At 40.4% G+C, this 22,126-nt stretch overlaps 1 protein-coding gene across 1 annotated transcript in view; it reads right to left on the reverse strand.

The window, feature by feature from the left end:
- fndc1 (fibronectin type III domain containing 1) overlaps window positions 1–22,126 on the reverse strand; it is a 224,126-nt gene that overhangs the window by 160,696 nt on the left and 41,304 nt on the right. Inside the window, exons 2-3 of the mRNA XM_069931639.1 lie at window positions 18,795–18,989; window positions 18,532–18,618 (exon numbers count right to left, since the gene is read on the reverse strand). Of these exons, the coding sequence (XP_069787740.1) occupies window positions 18,532–18,618; window positions 18,795–18,989 (282 nt within the window). The remainder of the gene's footprint in view (window positions 1–18,531; window positions 18,619–18,794; window positions 18,990–22,126) is intronic.

Consider the following 22,126-nt stretch of genomic DNA (forward strand, 5'->3'; position numbering starts at 1 on the left):
AAGACACAAGAGCAACTTGTCCATGAACTACTCTTTGCAGATGATGCCGCTTTAGTTGCCCATTCAGAGCCAGTTCTTCAGCGCTTGACATCCTGTTTTGCGGAAACTGCCAAAATGTTTGGCCTGGAAGTCAGCCTGAAGAAAACTGAGATCCTCCATCAGCCAGCTCCCCACCATGACTACCAGCCCCCCCACATCTCCATCAGGCACACAAAACTCAAAACGGTCAACCAGTTTACCTATCTCGGCTGCACCATTTCATCGGATGCAAGGATCGACAACGAGATAGACAACAGACTCGCCAAGGCAAATAGCGCCTTTGGAAGACTACACAAAAGAGTCTAGAAAAACAACCAACTGAAAAACCTCACAAAGATTAGCATATACAGAGCCGTTGTCATACCCACACTCCTGTTCGGCTCTGAATCAGGGGTCCTCTACCGGCATCACCTACGGCTCCTAGAACGCTTCCACCAGCATTGTCTCTGCTCCATCCTCAACATTCATTGGAGCGACTTCATCACCAACATCGAAGTACTCGAGATTGCAGAGGCCGACAGCATCGAATCCATGCTGCTGAAGATCAAACTGCGCTGGGTAGGTCACGCCTCCAGAATGGAGGACCATCGCCTTCCCAAGATCGTGTTATATGGCGAGCTCTCCACTGGCCACCGAGACAGAGGTGCACCAAAGAAGAGGTACAAGGACTGCCTAAAGAAATCTCTTGGTGCTTGCCACATTGACCATCGCCAGTGGGCTGATATCACCTCAAACCGTGCATCTTGGCACCTCACAGTTCGGTGGGCAGCAACCTCCTTTGAAGAAGACCGCAGAGCCCACCTCACTGACAAAAGACAAAGGAGGAAATACCCAACACCCAACCCCAACCCACCAATTTTCCCTTGCAACCGCTGCAACTGTGTCTTCCTGTCCCTCATTGGACTTGTCAGCCACAAACGAGCCTGCAGCTGACGTGGACATTACCCCTCCATAAATCTTCGTCTGCGAAGCCAAGCCAAAGAAAGAATGCTGGACAAGCATTAAAGGAATCTTTCTTTTAAAATCTTGAACCACTTTCAAACATGGAGAGACCTGCAGCTCTTCGTCACCCAATAAAATTACAGGTTTTATGCAAAAATGTTAACTGTGAAAATGGGTGGAGTGCCAACAGTGCTTGGAGACAGCCTGCTGTTGCAACAACACTGTCAATGTTTCAACTTTTTTCCTCTTATATTTTCTACCACTACTGGAGAGATCAAAGTTAAACACAAAAGTTTTCAGATGGTGAGATTGTAGTAAAAACACAGTAAATGTTGGAGGAACTTAGCTGGTCTCAGCTGGTATATTACCAACATTTTGGGCCTGAGTTCATCCTCAAGGTACAAGCAAAAAGCAGTCCAGCATCTTTATTAAAGAGCAGAGATAAAGGGGGTGGGGAATGGGAGGGGGATGAATCTAGAACAAACAGCCAAAAGGTGTTAATTGGATAAGAGAAGGCGAGAATTGATTTTGGCTCTGTGAAAGGAGACAGAAGGAAAAGAGGAGCGAGAGAGAGAGCTACAGTGCATGTGCTGGGGAAAAAACAACAGAGGGAAAGATGATGGGGGATGTTTAACGGAAACTGGAGAAGTCAGTGTTAATTCCATCCACTTGGAGGGTGCTCAGGAGGAAGTCAAGGTGTTGTTCCTCCAATTTGCTGGTGGTCTCAGTTTGGCAGTGCATGAGACCATGGACAGACATGTCAATGAGGGAATTGAAATGGGTGGCCACCGGGAGATCCACTCTGAATACAAATGCACTGATGTTAATTCAAGATTTCAGGTGTTTTTGGATAAAGTATAATGACATTAGTGGACATAAAATTTATGGAAAAATAAAATGTTGAATTCAATAAAGCCCTGGTATGACTCAATCTGGTATTCTGGAGTCACAGGAGGTTCTGTAAGGTGGAATTCTTCAGGAAAACCTCCTTAGGATTTAATACAAGACAGTGTTTATGGTTTCTTGTTTTTCTTTAATGCATATTTTCCCAAGCTCTGCATTGCAATTATTAATGGGCTTTTCTTAATTTTCAGGTGCTCAAGTTATTTTGGAAACTTGGTCGATTTTTCTGGCAATAAGCTTCTAACCTCAATGTCCCTCAGGTATGAACTCTTTGAATTTTGTGCCTTGTATTATACTTGTATAATGTTGTTTAAATATATTTATGAAAGTGTGAAGGATTTACCTTTCATCACATGCCTTCTGCAGACAAACTTACTTGCTGCACAGAATAGAAAATATCACCTCAATTTTAGTGCTATTCTTAACTGGCTTACAGACTGGAACCAACTGCTCTACTGGCATTTTTGTAATATAAAGCGACATGGTTAGCACAACAGTGTTACAGTGCCAGTGACCAGAGTTCCAATCCAGCACTGTCTATAAGGAGTTTTTACATTCTCCCCATGTCTTCATGGGTTTCCTCCCACCTCTCAAAACATGCCAGGGGTTGTAGGTCAACATGGATTTACAAAAGGTAAATCGTGCTTGACAAATCTATTGGAATTCTTTGAGATAGTGACAGGTAAAATAGATGGGGGAGAGCCAGAGGATGTGGTGTACCTGGACTTCCAAAAGGCCTTCGATAAGGTACCGCATAAACGACTGCCTTACAAAATCAAGGCTCATGGGATTGGGGGAAAAGTATTGATGCGGATTGAGAACTGGCTGGCAGTTAGAAGACAGAGAGATGGGATAAATGGCTCATTTTCTGAGTGGCAGGCGGTGACCAATGGGGTGCCACAGGGATCTGTACTGGGACCCCAGCAGTTCACAATTTATATTAATGATCTGGATGAGGGGATTGGATGTAATATCTCCAAATGTGCAGATGACACTAAGCTAGGAGGGGAAGAGGGGGTCAGGAAGCTCCAGTGTGATTTGGATAAATTGAGGGACTGGGCAGATACATGGCAAATGCACTACAATGTGGATAAATGTGAGGTTATCCATTTTGGTAATACAAACTGAAGGGCAGATTACTATTTGAATGGCAATAGATTAAGAGATGGGGAAGTGCAGAGAGACCTAGGGGTACTTGTACACCAGTCTCTGAAGGCGAGCATGCAGGTACAGCAGGCGGTTAAAAAGGCAAATGGTATGTTGGCCTTCATATCAAGAGGGTTTGAGTATAGGAACAAGGATACCTTTCTGAAGCTGTACAGGGCCTTGGTGAGATGACACCTGGAGTATTGTGTGCAGTTTTGGTCACCTTATCTAAGGAAGGATGTTCGTGCAATGGAGGGAGTGCAGAGGCAATTCACCAGGCTGATACCTGGAATGGCAGGAATGACTTATGAGGAAAGATTGCGCAAATTGGGATTGTACTCACTGGAGTTTAGAAGATTAAAAGGGGATCTCATAGAGACCTATAAAATTCTGGCAGGACTGGACAGAATGGATGCAGATGGGATGTTTCCAATGATGGGAAAATCCAGAACCTGGGGCCATGGTTTGAGGATAACAGGCAAACCATTTAGGACCAAGATGAGGAGGAATTTCTTTACCCAGAGAGTGGTGAATCTGTGAAATTCATTGCCACAGAGGGCAGTAGAGGCAGGTTCATTAAATATATTTAAGAGGGAATTAGATATATTTCTTCAGTATAAGGGTATTAAAGGTTACGGACAGAAGGCGGGGACGGGGTACTGAACTTTAAGATCAGCCATGATCTCGTTCAATGGCGGAGCAGGCTCGAAGGGTCGAATGACCTACTCCTGCTCCCATCTTCTATGTTTCTATGTAATTAGGTGTAATTGACAGCATTGGCTTGTAGACTGAAAGGACCTGTTAAACATTTTTTGTTTTAAATGTCCTTCATTCAGACAGTCATGGATTTAAGATGATTTCTGATACCTTCACTCATTGTGACTAAAAGTTCCAAAGTAAGAAAATATTAGAGTGATGGACTGAGAAAGAGGCAATGTCAAGCATGCATATACCACAAGGTGCATTCTCTTCTCTTTGTTTTGTCCATAATTCAATAAAATGTCCATAGTGGTTTCAAAACTAGAATGTATTGCTGGAAAATGCAAATGTGAGGAAGAAAATCTTGTCTCTTCCTTCCTAAGGGTTGCCTTTCAAACACAATGTCTAGTTCTATTTCCCTTATATGAGAAACTATTTCACTTGGCAAATGATGTGTAACACGTTGCCTGAAAATTTGGTGGATGCAAACTCAATAATAACTTTGAAAACAGAAGCAGATCTCTTATAAAAACAAACTGCATGACACAGGAGCTGAACTAATTCTGCACCTCTTGCAAGGTCAGATAATGAGCACAATCGGCTAGCCGGATTTCTTCAGTGCTTGATTACACTTCAAAAACACATACTGGAACAGAAACTATGACAAGCAATACATCTAATCATAAAGGTAGAGATCATCTACAAGATTTTGAAGCTTAAAGTCTGCCTTCAACTCCAACTTTCATTCATTATCAACATTTAACATTACAAAATGCTCCAAAATTTTCATTAAAGTGTTAACAAAAACTGTAATCAAGATATGCAATGATATGCAATAACCTGATGGTTGTCAGAGGTGGTTTTTGAGGAGATGAGGAATGGCTGAGAAAATTCTGGAGCTTAGGCAGTTGAAAGCAAGCAGGTGGTATGATTAAAGTCTGGAGAGGCCAAGAGCCCAGAATTGATGCAATTAATTAGAGGACTACAGGAGAATTCAGACTCAGGGGAGTGAGACAGAAGGCATTTGCAAGAAATGTAGAGAATTAACTTATACATTAAACAGGAGGATATACAGTATTAAAGCTTGTTGAGAAACATTAACCAGCTTTAATAACCAAGCTTGCTTCCTTTTTTTTTTAAAATCACAATTTGTTTAAATCTGTTCTTGTAATTTATCAGAAATGAGGAATTCACATGGATGGCATATACTGAGGGCACATAACCCCTTTCACCAGGACATAATGAATTTTTCAATTTTTCAATTTAGACATACAGCACAGTAACAGGCCATTTCAGCCCACAAGTCCGTGCCACCCAATTAACCTACATCCCTGGTATATTTCGAACAGTGGGAGGAAACCAGAATCCCTGGAGGAAACCCATGAAGACATGGGGAGAAAGTACTGTTTCGAGCCGAGAGGACTCAAAAACGAGCAGCAACAGAAATTCATCAAGTCAATGGTGACTTAAACACAAGCTGCTTTTAATTTTCTTCATGCATAATAATAAGATTAATCTTTAACTTATAACTATTAACTTAACCCCCTTCTAATTCTAAGCGCACATCTATGTAATGTATGTGTATTCAGGAAAGTTCTTAGTTCACTGTCCAATCATTCACTTTTCACTTCTCCAAGTTCACTGGTATCAGGCAATTTTCCATACTGTATGTAATATTTATAATCTTCACAGGCTCTGGTGCTTAACTTAAATTGTTACCGCAAAGGAAGTTTTGTGTGTGTGTGTGAGAGGGAGAGAGAGAGAGAGAGAGAGAGAGAGAGAGAGAGAGAGAGAGAGAGAGAGAGAGAGAGAGAGAGAGAGAACAACTGATCTCCAAAAGTTAACCTTTTCTTCCAGGTTATCACAGGTTTCCTCTTGTAATTGACTACAAGGGTTTAGAATAGGCTGAACTCAGAACTCAAAACTCGTCTTCAAATGGGGTCTTACAGCAGGAGTGCAAAGCTTGCAGCCTCCAACACCAACTCCTGCTGTAAATTGACTTCTCTCCCTCTCTCTCTCCCTCCAAAGAGAAATCACCTGTTTGTTTATCCTCTCTCTGTGTGCAAAAACAACATGACCCCTTTTAGAATAACAACCTTCAACCAGACTTGGATTGCTGGCACTAGAATCAGTTTCTGAGCCTGGACATCTGTCAAAATACAAGAGTCCATTTTTTCCACAACATCAGTCCAATTAACACCTACTTGTGAAGTCTCCATAGGGATTCTTCAAAGTTTCTGTAAAGTCACTGTGGACATGAAGTCTTTGCTTATGCATAGCTCTTGCATTATAAAGATGATGTCTTTTATGAAATGTTAATGTCTGTTTATGGGGTACCTAAACTCAACCCCTACAATATATTTTTTAAAGATATTTTTCATCAACCCAAACCGTAACAATATCAACTCCTTAGAAACAGTGTGGGATTTGTACCCTGGCCCCGATTGCTGGCTCTGTAAAGGCATTGTGCTAACTGCTTTGCCAACCATGCTGCCCAAGTCGCTTTAGGGACAGAAGGAAAAATACAAATGTGGAGAGGTAATTGCACAACAATCATATTATCTTCTTTACTGAACATATTTGAACCAACAGTTAGCCAAGAAAGAGGCATTAAAAGCAGAAGAACCCACTCAGGTTAACTAATACTTTGCAAGAACCCATGCCATCTGGACACTGAGGGAGAAGGCAGAAAGATAAATGTGAATGATGATGTCCAGTACATTGATTTAACCCAACAACCTACCCTACTGGCATGATAACCAGTCAGACTTTAACAGAGAGGATCATCTGATCACCCAGACAGGGAGCAGGTTGAAAATCACTTCCTTCTGTCAATTAATGTCAGACCCATCATGGGTAAACCCATCTTCCAATTGGTCCTCCTCCTCACCTAAAGTCACATGGGCCTACCTGGGTTGGACCCCTAGCCAGATTCAGTAAAACCTAGTACATGGGTTACCTCACTGTCTTTTCTCTTTGGAACCATTCATAAGTACCACGTCTACAAGTGGTGTGGGAAGACTAATTGTAAGATGTGTGGGTGGTGGCTATTTGTGGCATGCACCCAAGACTATTGTATCTTGCCCATTGTAGCTTGAAGATAGATATTTAACCTTGGTGTGCTATGCCTGATTGTCAGGGGAGGGATGACAGGAACTGTTCATTTGAATCCTCAAAATAACATAGGTATAGTTTAGTTAAATTGAATGAGAGCATCACTAGTTTGCATGTGGTTGTGTACGTCTCCAGTTTTCTATTTGTTTCATGTGTAAATAAAGTTCAAGGTTTAGTATTAACATGTGTCCAGGATTGTCACTCTGTACCCTTTGCACTCATTCTATCACCATAGGGACTTACCATTGCCCATGAAACCATTGGACCCAGAGGCATGCAGACTTCTGTATATCTGGGTTTTGGTCCAACTTGCAGTCCTTTGTTTTGTGAACTATGGCAAGAATTCTCCATGAAATTTTAGCAACAAGCAATTCAAGCCAAAATATTTTGAAGCATTTTTTTTAAACACTGTATTAAATAACAGCATTTCTCTGAAAGAAAAAAAATTTGGAATACATGCAAGCACAATACTTTGAAGGAAACCACTTTTTTTGCAATCATTGGAAATGAAACAAAACCCACTCATTGCCAAAAGTAACTAGTTGGTGCAGTAGCAATAACAGTAGCTATGTTAGGAATGACCAGAAATATGCAATACAGTGGGTCCTGTTCATTGGGGTCATCAGGGAGTCTATGAGACATTGTATGAAAAGGTCTTTCTTTTCAGATTCCATTGGACTGAAAGCATTGATTTCCCTGCAGCAACATTTCCAAAACCACCATTGTTTTGGGGCCAGGCTGATGGAGATAACAGAGCTCCAACAGTGATCAGTGGCTGTCATGGCACGTGACAATGGATGTTGACTATCTCACAGCAGTTAATGTCTGGGTCGGGGGTGGGAGGGAGAGGATGGCAAAGGTAGTACTGCCATGAGGTTATTAGTTATGACAACATTTTGGCCCAAAAATTTTAATCAGACAACTCAGTTCAAGATTTTCCTTTCTTACTCCTTGCCAATTAAACAACTTTCAGATAATTGCATTGTTTCAACCCTGAAACTGAAATCATCCATGAGGAACAGTTTGTCACACTCTGAGAACTCAGCCATGTACTTTTTCCGCAGTGGTTTAAATGGAAGTCATTTTGAATATTAAACCTATCACTGTAAATTAAAAGAGTTTTCCTTTTTTGCCCCATTAATACAGCAAAACATCACACAAGGCCAAATAGGAACATTATTAAGGAAAAATGAGGGTGAACCTCTAAGAGGTTAGGGCAAGCAATGAAAGTCATAAATCAAAAAGGCAAGACACAGCATATTGAAAATATGGGTCCACACAGTTAGTGTGGTGCTTAGTACAATACTATTACAGCACCAGGGAATCCAGCATAGACTGCAAGGAGTTGGTACATTCTCCCCATGTCTACACAAGTTCTCTTTGAGTGCTCCAGTTTCCTCCCATATTCCAAAGACGTGGCGGGTTATTAGATTAATTGGTCACATGGGTATATTTAGGTCGTGCGAGCTCATGGGCCGTTGTGCTGTGTCTCTAAATTAAATTTTTAAAACTTTAAAAATTAAAAATTAGGAAAGAATCTGATTTGTATTTCCAACATGGGATCTGAGTGCCAAATAATGGTGGAGCAATTAAATTTGAGAATATAGGGACATTTATTGGATTTTGGGCATGTATTCTGGAGCAGGACTGATTCAACTATCAGAGTGTAAAGGACTGAAACTTTTCTGACAACTGCATGGAGGAAGGCAGAGAGAATTAGACAGTGTGGAAACAGAATCTTCAGCTCAACTTGCCCAACACTAACTAAGAAGCGCCACCCACACCAATCCCACTGCCTGAGAGGAGGGAAGGGAAATGCAGGAGTGAGATAGGAGGGGTGGGTGTAGGGAGGTTGGGGGGTAGAGAGGTAGCTCTAATGTTTTTGTTAAAATGAAAACTGACTTCTGTTTTAATGTACAAAGTCCAAATTTCTAATATTCATCCAATCCTATCTGCAGTTTTGTGATTTTTTTTGCTACTTTTCTCCAATTTCTACTTTGTTTCTCATCATTTCCAAATGCAAACCCATAATTTTACACATTTCTGTAATCATTCTTCTAAATTCCAGCAAGTATTGTTGTCATTTTTTTACTCAATTACACCTCAAATGTTAACCCCTATATTTCCAGAATCAGCCCGGTGAACCTTCTATATACCATCTTCAAAACCAGTGTATCCTTCCTTAAGGAGACCAGACCTGCACACAGTACTCCAAGTGAAACCTTATCAGTATCCTCTTCTGTTGCAGCAGAACCCCCCTGCTCTTTAAACTCAATTCCTCTGGCACTCATGGCTAATATCAATTTTATCTTTTTCTCTTTATTTCTCATTTACTCTCACTATATCCTCTATTATTAATCATGTTTATTTTTTCTCGTTCTCTTTCTTCCCCCCACCCACCTCCCCCCCGCCCCCCCCCCATTTCTTCAACACTGCAAAAACAATTTCCTCACTTCCTTCCTGGATGGATATATCAGTGGAATAGAGTGATTTAATTTATATGCCAGAATATTGCCACATTTCCACAAACTCCTCTTGCATTATTGCATAAAACAGCTATATTTCACTTAACTGCAGTTCAGTTCCCACCAACTTCAGGGATTTTGGTGACTCCAAGGACTATCTCAAGAGTGTCCAGAGAAAGGTAGCTCTTACTCCGGTTTACAATCTTAATCACGTTAGTGGGTGTACAACACTAATTTCAGGAGGTTGAATATGGTTCCCATACCTTCTGGGACTTCAGTGCAGGAGCCTTTCTTTCCCTTTGCCCTGAATTATCAATGGCATGGACATTCATGCTTGATGGAATCAAGAGTAATACCTGCTCACAAAGGAAAGTGACACGAATTGTGTCAGAACTGAAAAGTCTGCTCTTTTCCTCTGGAACATCTGGAATGAAATTTAGATTCAAGTGTTGGGATGATTCAATTTTTTTTTAAAAACAGAACAATGTACATTCATGAAGGCACAGACTGTAGTTTGTATTTATTTGAGATTGATTAAATATGGTGCAATGTACTTCATCTTAGACTTTTTTAAGGTGATGGTAAATGTAAATACCTTTGGCAGGTACTATTTTTGATTATTTTACAAACCAGTGAGAGGAGGTCTGTTATCTGAGAACCATGTATAATCTGCATCTCCCTGACATAGAAGTTCTTTTTCATTAAAACCGTGTAATATTTTTCAAGTAGCTATTAAGAGTCAGGTTAAAATTCGCAGGCACAGGAATAGAAAGCTCTTGAGCCTAATTGAGTTTTTTGAGGAAGTGACAAAAGGAATTGAAATTAGGGCGATAGATGTGGTGTATTTGGATATTAGTAAGACATTTACAAAAGGAGCTCTGAAGATTGTCATAGCCGAAGGGTGGTAGTGGTGATGAGCTCCCACTGCTACACAAATGTTCTTCGTGGCGTGCACCTCAAACAGCCTCTGACAACCGTCCAACTCCTGGCCTTCACATGTGGCATAGTTCTTATGCCTGCAGAGCCTTTTTCACTGACAGGAGAAGTGGCAAAGGCAGACAGATTAACCAAAGATGGAAACTCATCTAGGAAAAAGAAAACTCCAATTTAAAACTTCTACTGCTTTGTGGCTGCACCCACTCATGGTAAAGGCTCTGAGAAAAAATATAGAGTTGGAGAGCCGAAGATGGCTGACTGCTGTACCCTGCACCGGCTCTGCAACTCCTGCGATGTTGCTGGCACCAAACTATTGATTTTTGTCATTCCTTAGCATGGAGAGGGGAGAGGTCCCACTGCATGGGCAGCAGTTGGATCTGCATATGAACTCTGTCCTGACTTGACCCATGGTTGACCATAATGGACAGAGGCCACACAAGGCATTTGACAACGTTCCCCATTGTCCCTCTCTGGCTATTCATCCCATAAGATGATGAGGGTTCCTTTCAGTCAGTTTGTGGGGTTTGATATGAGAATACTCCATTCCTAAGCAAGGAGCAGCTTGTGCATGAATGGATTTAGGTGAGAAGGGGATTGCACAGACCCATCCTCTCGACATCCCCTCCCAGATCCAGTGGCACGATGAGGTCCAAGATAACTGGGGGAAGTTCTGTTGCAGTGAATGGCCAGGCCAAGCTTTGATGCAAAGGATACCCTTTCCATGTTTCATGGCAGGTGTTTGCTAGATGGTAATTGACCCTACAAGAGGGTTCGTCTGCCCTTTGACAGGTCTTGTTTTTCATCCTGCAGCGTGTCTAGCCACCCTCCACACAAGCCTGGTGGGGGAGCCAGATTCGTTGTTGGCCACCCAACCATGCGACAGGTAGTACTGTGTTACATGGTGCCAGTAGCACTCAGATGAATGATAGATTCATTCAGAAAGTAATGAGGCATAGAATCCATAGAACCTTGTGTGGATTCAGAATTGGCTTGCCTGCAGAAAGCAGGGGCTAGTAGTAGATGGTCAGTGACTAGTGGAGCTTCGCAGGGATCTGTTCTGGGACCCCTCCTCATTATTATTTTTACAAACAACCTGGTTGAAGAAATAGAATAATGGGTCAAATAAGTGTACAGATGACATGAAAGTTGGAGATGATGTGGATAGCGTAGAAAATTGTTATAGATTACAACAGGATATTGACAGGAAAAAGAGATGGATGGAGAAGTGGCAGATGGAGTTCAATCTGGATAAAAGTGAAGAGATACATTTTCGAAGGTTGAACTTGAAGGTGGAGTACATGATTAATGGCTGGATTTGAACAGTGTGGAAGGACAGAAGGACCTTGGGCTTCAAATTCATAGATCTCTCAAGGTTGCCAACCACTTTGATCAGGTAGTTGAGAAGTCTTATGGTGTGCTGGCCTTCACTAATCAGGGTATTGAGTTCAAGAGTCATGAGGCAATGTTGTAGCTCAACAAAACTCTGGTTAGACCATATTTGAAATATTGTGTTCAGTTCTGGTCACCTCATTACAGGAAGGATGTGGAAGCTTTTCAGAGGTTGCAGAGGAGATTTACCAATACATTGCCTGGACTGGAGAATGTGCCTTATGAGGCAAGGTTAATAGAGCTAGGGCTTTTCTCTTTAGAGCAAAGAAAGGTGAGAGGTGACTAAGAGGTCTCCAAGATTGTGAGAGGCATAAATAGGGTGGTCAGCCAGCACCTTTTTTCCAGGGCAACACCAGCAAATACCAAGGTGAGGGGAGGAAAGTTTAGAGGAGATGTCAGGGATAGATAAATAAAGAAAATAGTGGGGTGGTAGTTGAGGCTGGTAGAGTAAGGAGATCTAAAAGTTAGACAAATGGATGCAAAAAAAGGATTATGTGTGTGTAAAGTAAGGAAAATTTAGATTGTTGAATAGCTGAAGGGCCTGTACTATACTGTAATGTTCCAAGTAAAGCTCTCATTCATTTGCATAATCAACTAATACCCTGAACCTTTTGGGTCCAACTTCTCAATAGGGATTTCATCATTTTCAAAACAACAAATGGTCCTTGTTGTAACTTAAGGATATTCTTTGCACCAGAGATGGAAATGAGGGAAGGATTCTAGCACCAGCTATATTTCTTAGCCCATCTCTGACAACTAAATTCACTCTGAGCTATAAACAGAATTAATTTACAAGCCCCAGTATGTACAGACTAACTGCAAACGGCTATACCTCAAGTCTGGTATTAAGTTCACTAATCATTCTACATGTCAGGAGAAACATCAACCTGCAGGAAGCCAGTTCACGCAGCAGTTCTACCATTCCAGCTACCATGAATGAAAAGGACAGATTTTCTTTGATTTTTTTTAGCCAAGTTTCTCATCAAGAACTAAGGGAACAACATGCTTTTTAAAAATTGAAAGAAATGCAATTAATAAGGGTAGTACTGGAAAACTGATATAATCGCAACATCCTTTGATGTTTTAATCACAATTATCATGAATATTATCAAAAACGGTGTACGAGATAAGGCAATCAAAGCACAGAGAGAATTGAATAAACAACCATTTGTAACTGTTTGAGAAATTATTTGCTTTTATTCTATGAAACTAATGCCATGACGAGATTATATTCTCAGTATCTCTTCTGTAACTTAGCCTCATTCTGCCAGACATATTGTTCCAAGCTAAACGGACAAATATTTAAGAGTAGGCCACAACAAGTCTTCAGGAGAAGGGAGTTTTCTTGTGAAATACGTTATCATTAACTTTAAAGAAGGGCTCAAGCTCCAAACATCAGTTAATGCATCTTTGCCTTTGCTACGTAAAGGACACAGTTTGACTTGCTGAGGTTCTCCACCATTTTGTGTTTTTACTTCAACCACAGTGTCCATAGAATTTTGTGATTTACTTCTTATTGTTTTTTTTTATTTTTCACACTTTGAACCATATTAACCAAAATACACACAAACATTTCCCTCTTGAATATACACAGTGTCATTTTCTCCCCTTTTACCACCCTCCCTCCTTCCCACCCCTCTCCCTACCCACTAAACGTTCAACATATACAATACAATAAACCCATTAAACAATGTCATGACATAATGAAAATAAACAAGAAAATTGTGTCATCTACTTTTACACACTGGGTCAGTTCATTTCGTCTTCTTCTCATTCTATCGTTTTAGTGGGTGGAGGTCCGCGGTAGGCTCTCTCTGTTGTGTTCCATGCACGGTTCCCAAATTTGTTTAAATAATGTGACTTTATTTTTTAAATTATATGTTATTTTTTCCAGTGGAATACATTTATTCATTTCCATGTACCATTGCTGTATTCTCAGGCTCTCTTCCATTTTCCAAGTTGACATTATACATTTTTTTGATACAGCCAAGGCTATCATAATAAATCTTTTTTGTGCTTCATCCAATTTGAGGCCTAATTCTTTACTTCTTATATTACTTAGAAGAAAGATCTCTTGATTTTTTGGTATGTTGCTTGTTTTTGATTTTATTTAATACCTGATTTAGATCTTCCCAAAACTTTTCCACTTTCTCACATGCCCAAGTTGCATGTACTGTTGTTCCAGTTTCCTCCTTACAGTGAAAACATCTATCTGATACTGTTGGGTCCCATTTATTTAACTTTTGGGGCGTGATATATAGCCTGTGTAACCAATTATATCGTATCCTGCGTAACCTCGTGTTTATTGTATTTCTCATAGTTCAGGAGCATAGCTTTTCCCATATTATGAAATATGTGATTTACTTCTTAATGTAAATGTATGTGGATTTTTTTTTAAATCCCAAGTTTTGGAGATCTATTTACTCAAAATGCTTAAATATAATTGGTGCAAAACTAGGATTTTGCAAGCAATAACATAAATTGGCAATAAGGATCAGACAAAATATAACGAACAATGGATGCAAAGTGAACCAGCAAAGTAACACAAGCTGAAAACAACATGCAGGTTTGTTTCATGGATATTGGACACAAGTACTTTGATGGTCATTTCCACATAGCTCCAAAGCTCTCACTGCAATGAATCTTTTCTTTATGTGTACAGTATGCTTGGGACAGATATTAATTAAATAGTTCATAAACAATCAAATGATTCAATTACATAAGCAATTGCACCCATCAATCAGCATACAAGATTTTTAAAATGACTGGAATGATTATGTTTTTAATCTGTAAATGGGCAAGAAAATATATATATACCCAAATTGTTTTGTGGGATCATTAGCAATTTGTTGTTATTGGATTCTGTGTTTCACTTGCAGACAATAAGCTAAAAAAAACATTATGGACAGCAATCAGTTGCATTGTTCCTTAGGCAATCACCAAAAAAAAACAAGGCTCACAAGATATTTGGATAGGTGACTAGAAATCTTGGTCTAAGGCAAGTTTCTAGGAGCATTTTAAAGAAGGAGAATGGAAGCAAGACAGAGGTGCATAGGAAAAAATTTATGAGGTTAGGACACAGGCAAATTAAAGCAAAACCAATAAGGATGAAACTAGTAAAAGGAGAAGTACACAATAGATAAAACAGGATGAAAGCAAAGATTTTTCTATGCTTTAGAGTTAAATCATGTTACATTAATACATTGGGATTGAGCCCATCTAGGAATTTGAAAAATGAGGAGACAACTTTAATATGCAGGTGTTGCCAGTCAGGGGCCAAAGAGTGCTACAGATGAGAGGGAATTAAATGTTGAACAAGACTTGGTTCGAATTAGAATAAAAAGAGCAAATTTGAGACAAGATCATATCTCGGGGGAGGGGGAGCAGCTAGGAAAGCATTCAAATAGTCAAACCCTGACATAATACAACCATAGATGAGGGTTTCCGTAGCAGAGAAATGACAGATGATTTCACAGTAACAGAAGTAGATTGCCTTGGAAAGAGGAAAAGAAGCACAAAATATCTGCACCTGCATTTCTGTAAGTGCATTCCTTCTTTTCCATTTAAGTTAGTTAATTAACTCTAATTTCAGGGCCATAATTTCCAATTTAAAATTCATTTGAGGATTTAGTACCATGACATTATAAGCTTAGCAGAGATGCTATCATTCGTGCTTCAATTCGAAGTACTGGGAAACGCACCACTGATCTGCATTTGGTCTGAGACTTAGTTGCAGTGGCGAAATAAAATAAGTTATTTCAGAGTTGCCATTTTCCAGATCATTTGACCTACTGTACTTAATTATAAATAATTCCACAGTATGCACATAATTCTTCATGTGATATATTTCACACAAAATGTAACTTGTTAGATTTGATTGGTACAATTTGTATTAAAATGCAAGTAATTAGTTGTAGTCCATTCAAACTTTATTCCAAGGATGTGATTTTTCAACACAAATACAAGCTACTTACATAGAACATGGGACATTACAGCACAATTCAGCTCCTTCAGGCCATAAAGTTGTGCTGACCTATGGAAACCTACTCCACCACAATCTAATTTTTCCCTATCTCAAGTACATCGCAGAGTTAATAAGTGACCTCGATGGTCAGTTAGGGGAGCCATTAGGGAATAGTGACCATGGTATGGTTACTTTTGAGCTGCAATTAGAAAGGGAAAAAGAAAGGAAGTCGGAAGTATCTGTACTGCAGTTAAATAAAGGGGATTATGCAGCTATGAGGGAGGAGCTAGCCAAAATAAAATGGAAAGATACACTAGCTGGGAGGACAACTGGGGAAAAATGGCAGGTATTTTTGGACATTTTTCACAGGTTTCAGGACAAACTTATTCCAAAGTGGAGGAAAGGCTCTAGGAGATGCAAATGGCAGCAATGGCTAACTAATGAAATCAAGTGTAATATCAAATCCAAAGGGAGTAAGTATAGGATAGCGAAGCGGAGTGGGAAGTTAGAGGATTGGGAAACCTTCAAAGAGCATCAGAGGGTAACTAAGAAAGTCATAAGAGAGGGGAAAATGAAGTACGAGAGGAAATTAGCAAATAATATAATGGAGGATAGCAAAAGCTTTTTTAAATATGTGAAGAGGAAGAAATTGGTTCGGTCTAAAATTGGTCCATTAAGAATGGAAAAGGGTGAAATTATTACCGGAAACAAAGAGATGGCTGAGGAATTTAACAAATACTTTGCAACTGTCTTCACCAAGGAGGATATAGGTTATGGTCAGTTAGGGGGTAGTGGTCAAGAGACTTGGGGAACTTTCCTGGGGAAGTAGGGGATCTAATGGATATCCGGATCCAGAAACAGGAGGTTGTGAGTAAATTGTTGGGACTGAGGGCTGATAAATCCCCAGGGCCTGATGGGCTGCATCCCAGGGTGCTTAAAGAAGTTGCTATGGAAATTGTGGAAGCACTGGTCGACATTTTCCAAAGTTCCATAGATTCGGGGGAGGTCCCTGAGTATTGGAGAGTGGCTGATGTGGTGCCGATTTTTAAGAAGGGAGGGAGGGAGAAAACGGGAAATTATAGACCGGTCAGCCTGACATCGGTGGTGGGGAAGATATTGGAGTCTATCATAAAAGGAGTAATAGCAGAACACTTAGGCAGAAATAATAGTATAAGGGCTAGTCAGCATGGATTCCTTAAGGGTAAGTCATGCTTGACTAACCTTCTGGAATTTTTCGAGGATGTGACAAAGAGGGTGGACTTGGGAGAGCCAGTGGATGTGGTGTATTTGGACTTCCAGAAGGCCTTTGATAAGGTACCGCACGGGAGACTAGTTGGCAAGATCAGGGAGCATGGTATTGGAGGTAAGGTGCTGACATGGATAGGAAATTGGTTAAGAAATAGGAAACAAAGGGTTGGTGTAAGCGGGTCATTTTCAGGATGGCAGGATGTGACGAGTGGAGTGCCGCAGGGATCGGTATTGGGTCCTCAGTTGTTTGTAATTTATGTAAATGATTTGGATGAGGGGATTATTAATAACTTGTGCAAATTTGCAGATGACACGAAACTGGGTGGCAGTGTGGGGTGTGAGGAGGATGTAAGGAAAATGCAGAGGGACTTGGACAGGTTGGGGGAGTGGGCTGCTGAATGGATGATGACGTTCAATGTAAGCAAATGTGAGGTTATCCATTTTGGGGGAAATAATAGGAAAGTTGAGTATTATTTAAATGGAGACAAACTAGGGAGTGGGGAGGAGCAAATGGATCTGGGAGTACTTGTTCACTGGTCACTAAAGACTAGCATGCAGGTTCAGAAAGCTGTGAAGAAGGCAAATGGCATGTTGGCTTTCATAAAGAGGGGATTGGAGTATAGGAACAGAGACGCCCTTCTGCAGTTGCACAGGGCCCTGGTGAGACCCCACCTGGAGTATTGCGTCCAGTTCTGGTCTCCAATTTTGAAGAAGGACATACTAGCTATAGAGGGTGTGCAGCGCAGATTTACAAGGTTAGTTCCAGGGATGGCGGGGTTGACATATGCTGAAAGGCTAGAAAAACTGGACTTGTATCCGATGGAGTTTAGAAGGATGAGGGGGGACATGATTGAGGTATACAAAATTATCAGGGGGATAGACAGGGTGAAGTCTGATTACTTGTTCCCAATGATGGGGGAGACGAGGACTAGAGGGCATAGTTTAAGAATACATGGTAGGCCCTTTAGGACAGAGATGAGAAAACATTTTTTTACCCAGAGAAGTGTGAATCTGTGGAATGCTCTGCCACAGAGGGTGGTAGAGGCAGATTCGCTGATTATGTTCAAAAGAGAGTTAGATAAGACTCTAGTGGGCAAAGGAGTTAAGGGTTATGGGGATAAGGCTGGAAAGGGGTACTGATGTAGTGATCAGCCATGATCTGTAAAATGGCGGTGCTGGCTCGAAGGGCCTACTCCAGCTCCCATTGTCTATTGTCATTTTTAAAAATCCATGTGCTTATTTAAGAGTCTTTTAAATGTCTCAGTTGTACCAGTCCAGCCTCTCCCACCACTACTGGCAGTGCATTGCAGACACCCACCACTCCAACTAAAAAAAACATACCTCTGATATCTCCCTGAACTTTCCTCTATTCACCTTATCCTCTGGTATAAATCACATTTGAGAATGTGATTAATGGAGCTCCAATATTTCTGACCATCCAAATGTACTAACTACTCAACAAGCTAACAAACCTTCAAGCATGATTCAACAGCCTCAATTTCTGCACGTAATGTTAACTGGAGGTGCTTCAAACATAGCAAAACAAGCAACAGATGAATCAGAATGGTTCAATTTAAATTGCGTATGATGAGTCTGGCATCTGTTTTACATCCTTTGGGGAAATAGTAATGATCTGCTTATTCCTGTTTTCCTACAGTTAATAGATCAGCAGATTTTGCAACTTACCAGTGGCATCCTGAGCTTTGTACACTGGGTGCCTCTCTTGGAATCGGCCTTCAGCTGTCACCATAAGAAAATGCAACTCCCCTGGCTCTGGAACATATGGCTTACATCAGTAAATCATCTTAACTTCTGGAAGTTAATAGCCAGACTTAATAGCCATGTTATTGCAATTAAAATCCTAATAAAACTTAGAGATCTGAAGAATTCTAAATTACATCTGGCTGGTTTTTCTATTCACACAACATAACTGTCAGTGGCATACTTACCAATATTCTCCACGACATAAGAATGCTTATCTTTCTCCAGTTTGATGAACTTGATATTTTCTAGCGTTTTCCCATAACCAATTTTGTAATAATCCACAGGTCTCTTTGAAGCAACCTGTGGTGGCTCCCACTGTATCTTCAGTCCCTTTGCATGAGGCAGAACCTTCACATTCTTCAACCTCAAGGTGGAACCAACTGTGAAGAGAAGAACAAAACGTGTCAGCTTTCAAGCACAAAAAGGAATAAAAGCTTGAAAAATATATTCTATGGTTGTAAATATGATATCCCATTGGTAATAGACAATCAGCTAAAGGGCCTAACTTTGGAGGATGTTTACACCATCATTTCTATTACGCTGCAAAATTTCTGGAAATTCAGACATCAAAGATTTTGTCATTATATACTTTGCTGCCCCAAGTTGGTATCCAAGTCTGGTTTAGCTGGGGATGGAGTGCAAGGTGAAGCAGAGAAAACCACAAGAAATACAAAGTACTCCAGAAGTTCCAGTTGCCCATTTCCAACACAAACATGGACTTTCTCGTAATTGTACTTCAACCTTTAATATTTCTAATCCACTTAATCTTAGAGAATATGAAACCAAATGCTTTAATTACACCATGATTACTTAAAAACCTCACCAGAGGTGTAATTTGGTACCTGCATCTGTTTAAACTGCAGTAAAGATGTGTTACAGAGCCACCAAAACTTTTACTGAAGCTAAATAAGAAAGCAGCATTAAAAATTGACCTTTTGGGGGAAGGGGTACAACCATGTGAAGGAGCTAGACAGACGTGCCTTGGATGAGCTCTCTGTGAAGTTTTAAAAAGACGGTTTAAAAGTTTAAAATTAACAATTTTTTCACTATGCATGGACAAAATTAACACCAAGAAGCCAAGACAACAGAAAACAAAATCAGAAGAGACACCAACAGTCAGGAACGTCAAGTGAAAGCCTGAATGGGGAATGGCACAAGAGAGGTCATGAGACCAATTGAGCCCAGCGGTGCTTGGGGTGGCAGGGGGGGTGGGGAGTGGTCAGTACGAGACCAGAATATAATTTTGGAAAAGATGGAGACTTTATGCAATCAATTCACAGGGGTTCAAACCTCAATGAGAGATGTGTCAGAGAAGATTACTGAATTTGAAAAGACAATTGATGATTTAATGATACAAATGGGCCAAGTGGAAGTCAACTTGGTTAAAACACAAGCAAAGCTGAAGGCTTTGGAGGAAGACACAAAGAAGTGACATGTATTATCAAGCTATGCTGGACAAGATTCACCACATGGAAAATTTTAGCAGACGCAATAGTGTTTGGATTATTGGTTTGAAGGAAAGAAGCGAAGGTGAGCATCTTTGAAACTTGTGTTACGAACCCAGCAGCAATAGACATTCACCAAGATAAGTGGCCTTCAAATGCTATTTTTAATCAACTTTAAACATGAAAATAGAATCAAACTTTAACTCATTCTTATATTATACTCTATACTAACCCAAATTACCCCCTTCTAATTCTAAGCGCACGTGTATGTAATGTGTGTGTGTAAATTCAAGAAAAGTTCTTTGGTTCACAGTTCAATCTCACTTCTCCTTCTTCCAAGTTCTCTGGTTGCAGGCAATCACCATACTGTGCACAGAATTTAACATGTATAAAGTTCACCAGGCTTGGTGTTTGAAAGGTAAATGTTTACTGCTCAGGAAGGTTCTTGAAGGGTTTGCAGAGAGAAATATTTGTTGCTCCAGGAGTTCCACAAATGAGGTACCACCACTAGTCACCTCAGGGTCTCGCTGATGAAACTTGCCCCATCAGGTAACCTCTTTCTTCAAGCTACCGCAGAGTTCCATTCTTTCCTCTATTTCAAGAGAAACATCAGACAGATAGCACTTCCAGCCATCTACTGGTTTGGAACTTGCTTTCATCAGTTTCAAACAGTTCTCCCTGGATTACACTTTTCAGTTACTTGTCAATGTCCCACACACTGACTGACTGACTGAACTGTTAACTCAACTCTCTCTCTTTTCCAACTCAAACTCCAAAGAGAGCATGTGACTCATGTCTTGCAAAATCTCCACCTTCCTGAGCAAAACAACAGGAGTTCTTTCTTCTGCTCCCATCGGTTGTTAGATAAACAAAATCCAGGAGTGACCTTTCTACGAGCACTTTGCAGAAAGGGTACTGATAGAGAGCATGACTCCAGCAAGACAATGGTCAAGCATTTTATGATATCAGTTCAATTAACACCAACTTGTGAAAGGTGCTTAGATTCTCCAGAGATCCTGCAATATGAATTCTTCAGTCTTTCAAATAAGATCTATTTTAAAATATGTGTATGTATGTGACCAACTCTAAATCTTATAAATTCTCCCCAAATATTAATACTGTTACACTTGGATCTCACAAGTGTTGGAAGAAAATAAATTCAATGGAAAACTACAAATAGAAATGGCCCATCGGACCCTTGGATCCAGAAGATCTGACATGCTGCCTATTTCTTTTATAAATACTTGTATTAGGCAATTCCTATGGAATAATAAGGTGCTAAGAATTTCACTTGAAAAATTAGTGTGGTATTATAAAATAGGAGGAATTAGGCCTCCTGAATTTAGAAAGTATTATTTGTCAGCACAAGCCAGATTACTTTTCTTTGACAAAGCCATGACCCCCACCACCACCTTTCTTGGATTCTAATGAGATTATACATAATGAAAGAGAGGGCAGCAAAGGATTTTGTTTATGAGGAGTATTAAATCAATAGCAAAAAAGATGGATAATCCTATATTAGATTAGACTAGATTAGAGTATGGCAAGTGTGACAGAGTATTTAGAGGGGATTTGGGGGGAATTGCTAGAGCAACTTGCGCACACACATTTCAAAACAGAATTTTTGCAGGACTTTTGCAGGGTGCTTTTTGCAGAAAGAGCAACCAAGTTGCAGAATACAGCTGGCCTGGGTGAGCATGTGATCTTTGCAGGCAGGGAGTGAAACAAAGTGGAGAGACAGAAATCAGTTCCAGAGGGACAAGCTGGCAAACTTTGGAAGGCTGTCTGGTCAAAGAAGAAGAATGGCCATCTGAAAGAAGGAGGATCATCTGGAGAACCCTGAAGGGGACAAGTTTCATCAGCAAAACTGATTAAGAAGAAATCAGTTGCGGATATCCTGGAAAAAGGAATCTCTCTCCTAAAACCAGCAAGAACCCTCCTGAGTGGTAACCATTTGCCTGTTAAGCCCCAAAGACTGTTGAACTTTGTTAATGCTATCTTCTGTGCACAGTACAAGAAATGCCTGCAACCAGTGAGATTGGACTGTCATCGAAAGAACTTTTCTAATCTTA

This window comes from Narcine bancroftii, chromosome 4 (assembly GCF_036971445.1).
Source record: "Narcine bancroftii isolate sNarBan1 chromosome 4, sNarBan1.hap1, whole genome shotgun sequence".
Lineage (NCBI taxonomy): Eukaryota > Metazoa > Chordata > Chondrichthyes > Torpediniformes > Narcinidae > Narcine > Narcine bancroftii.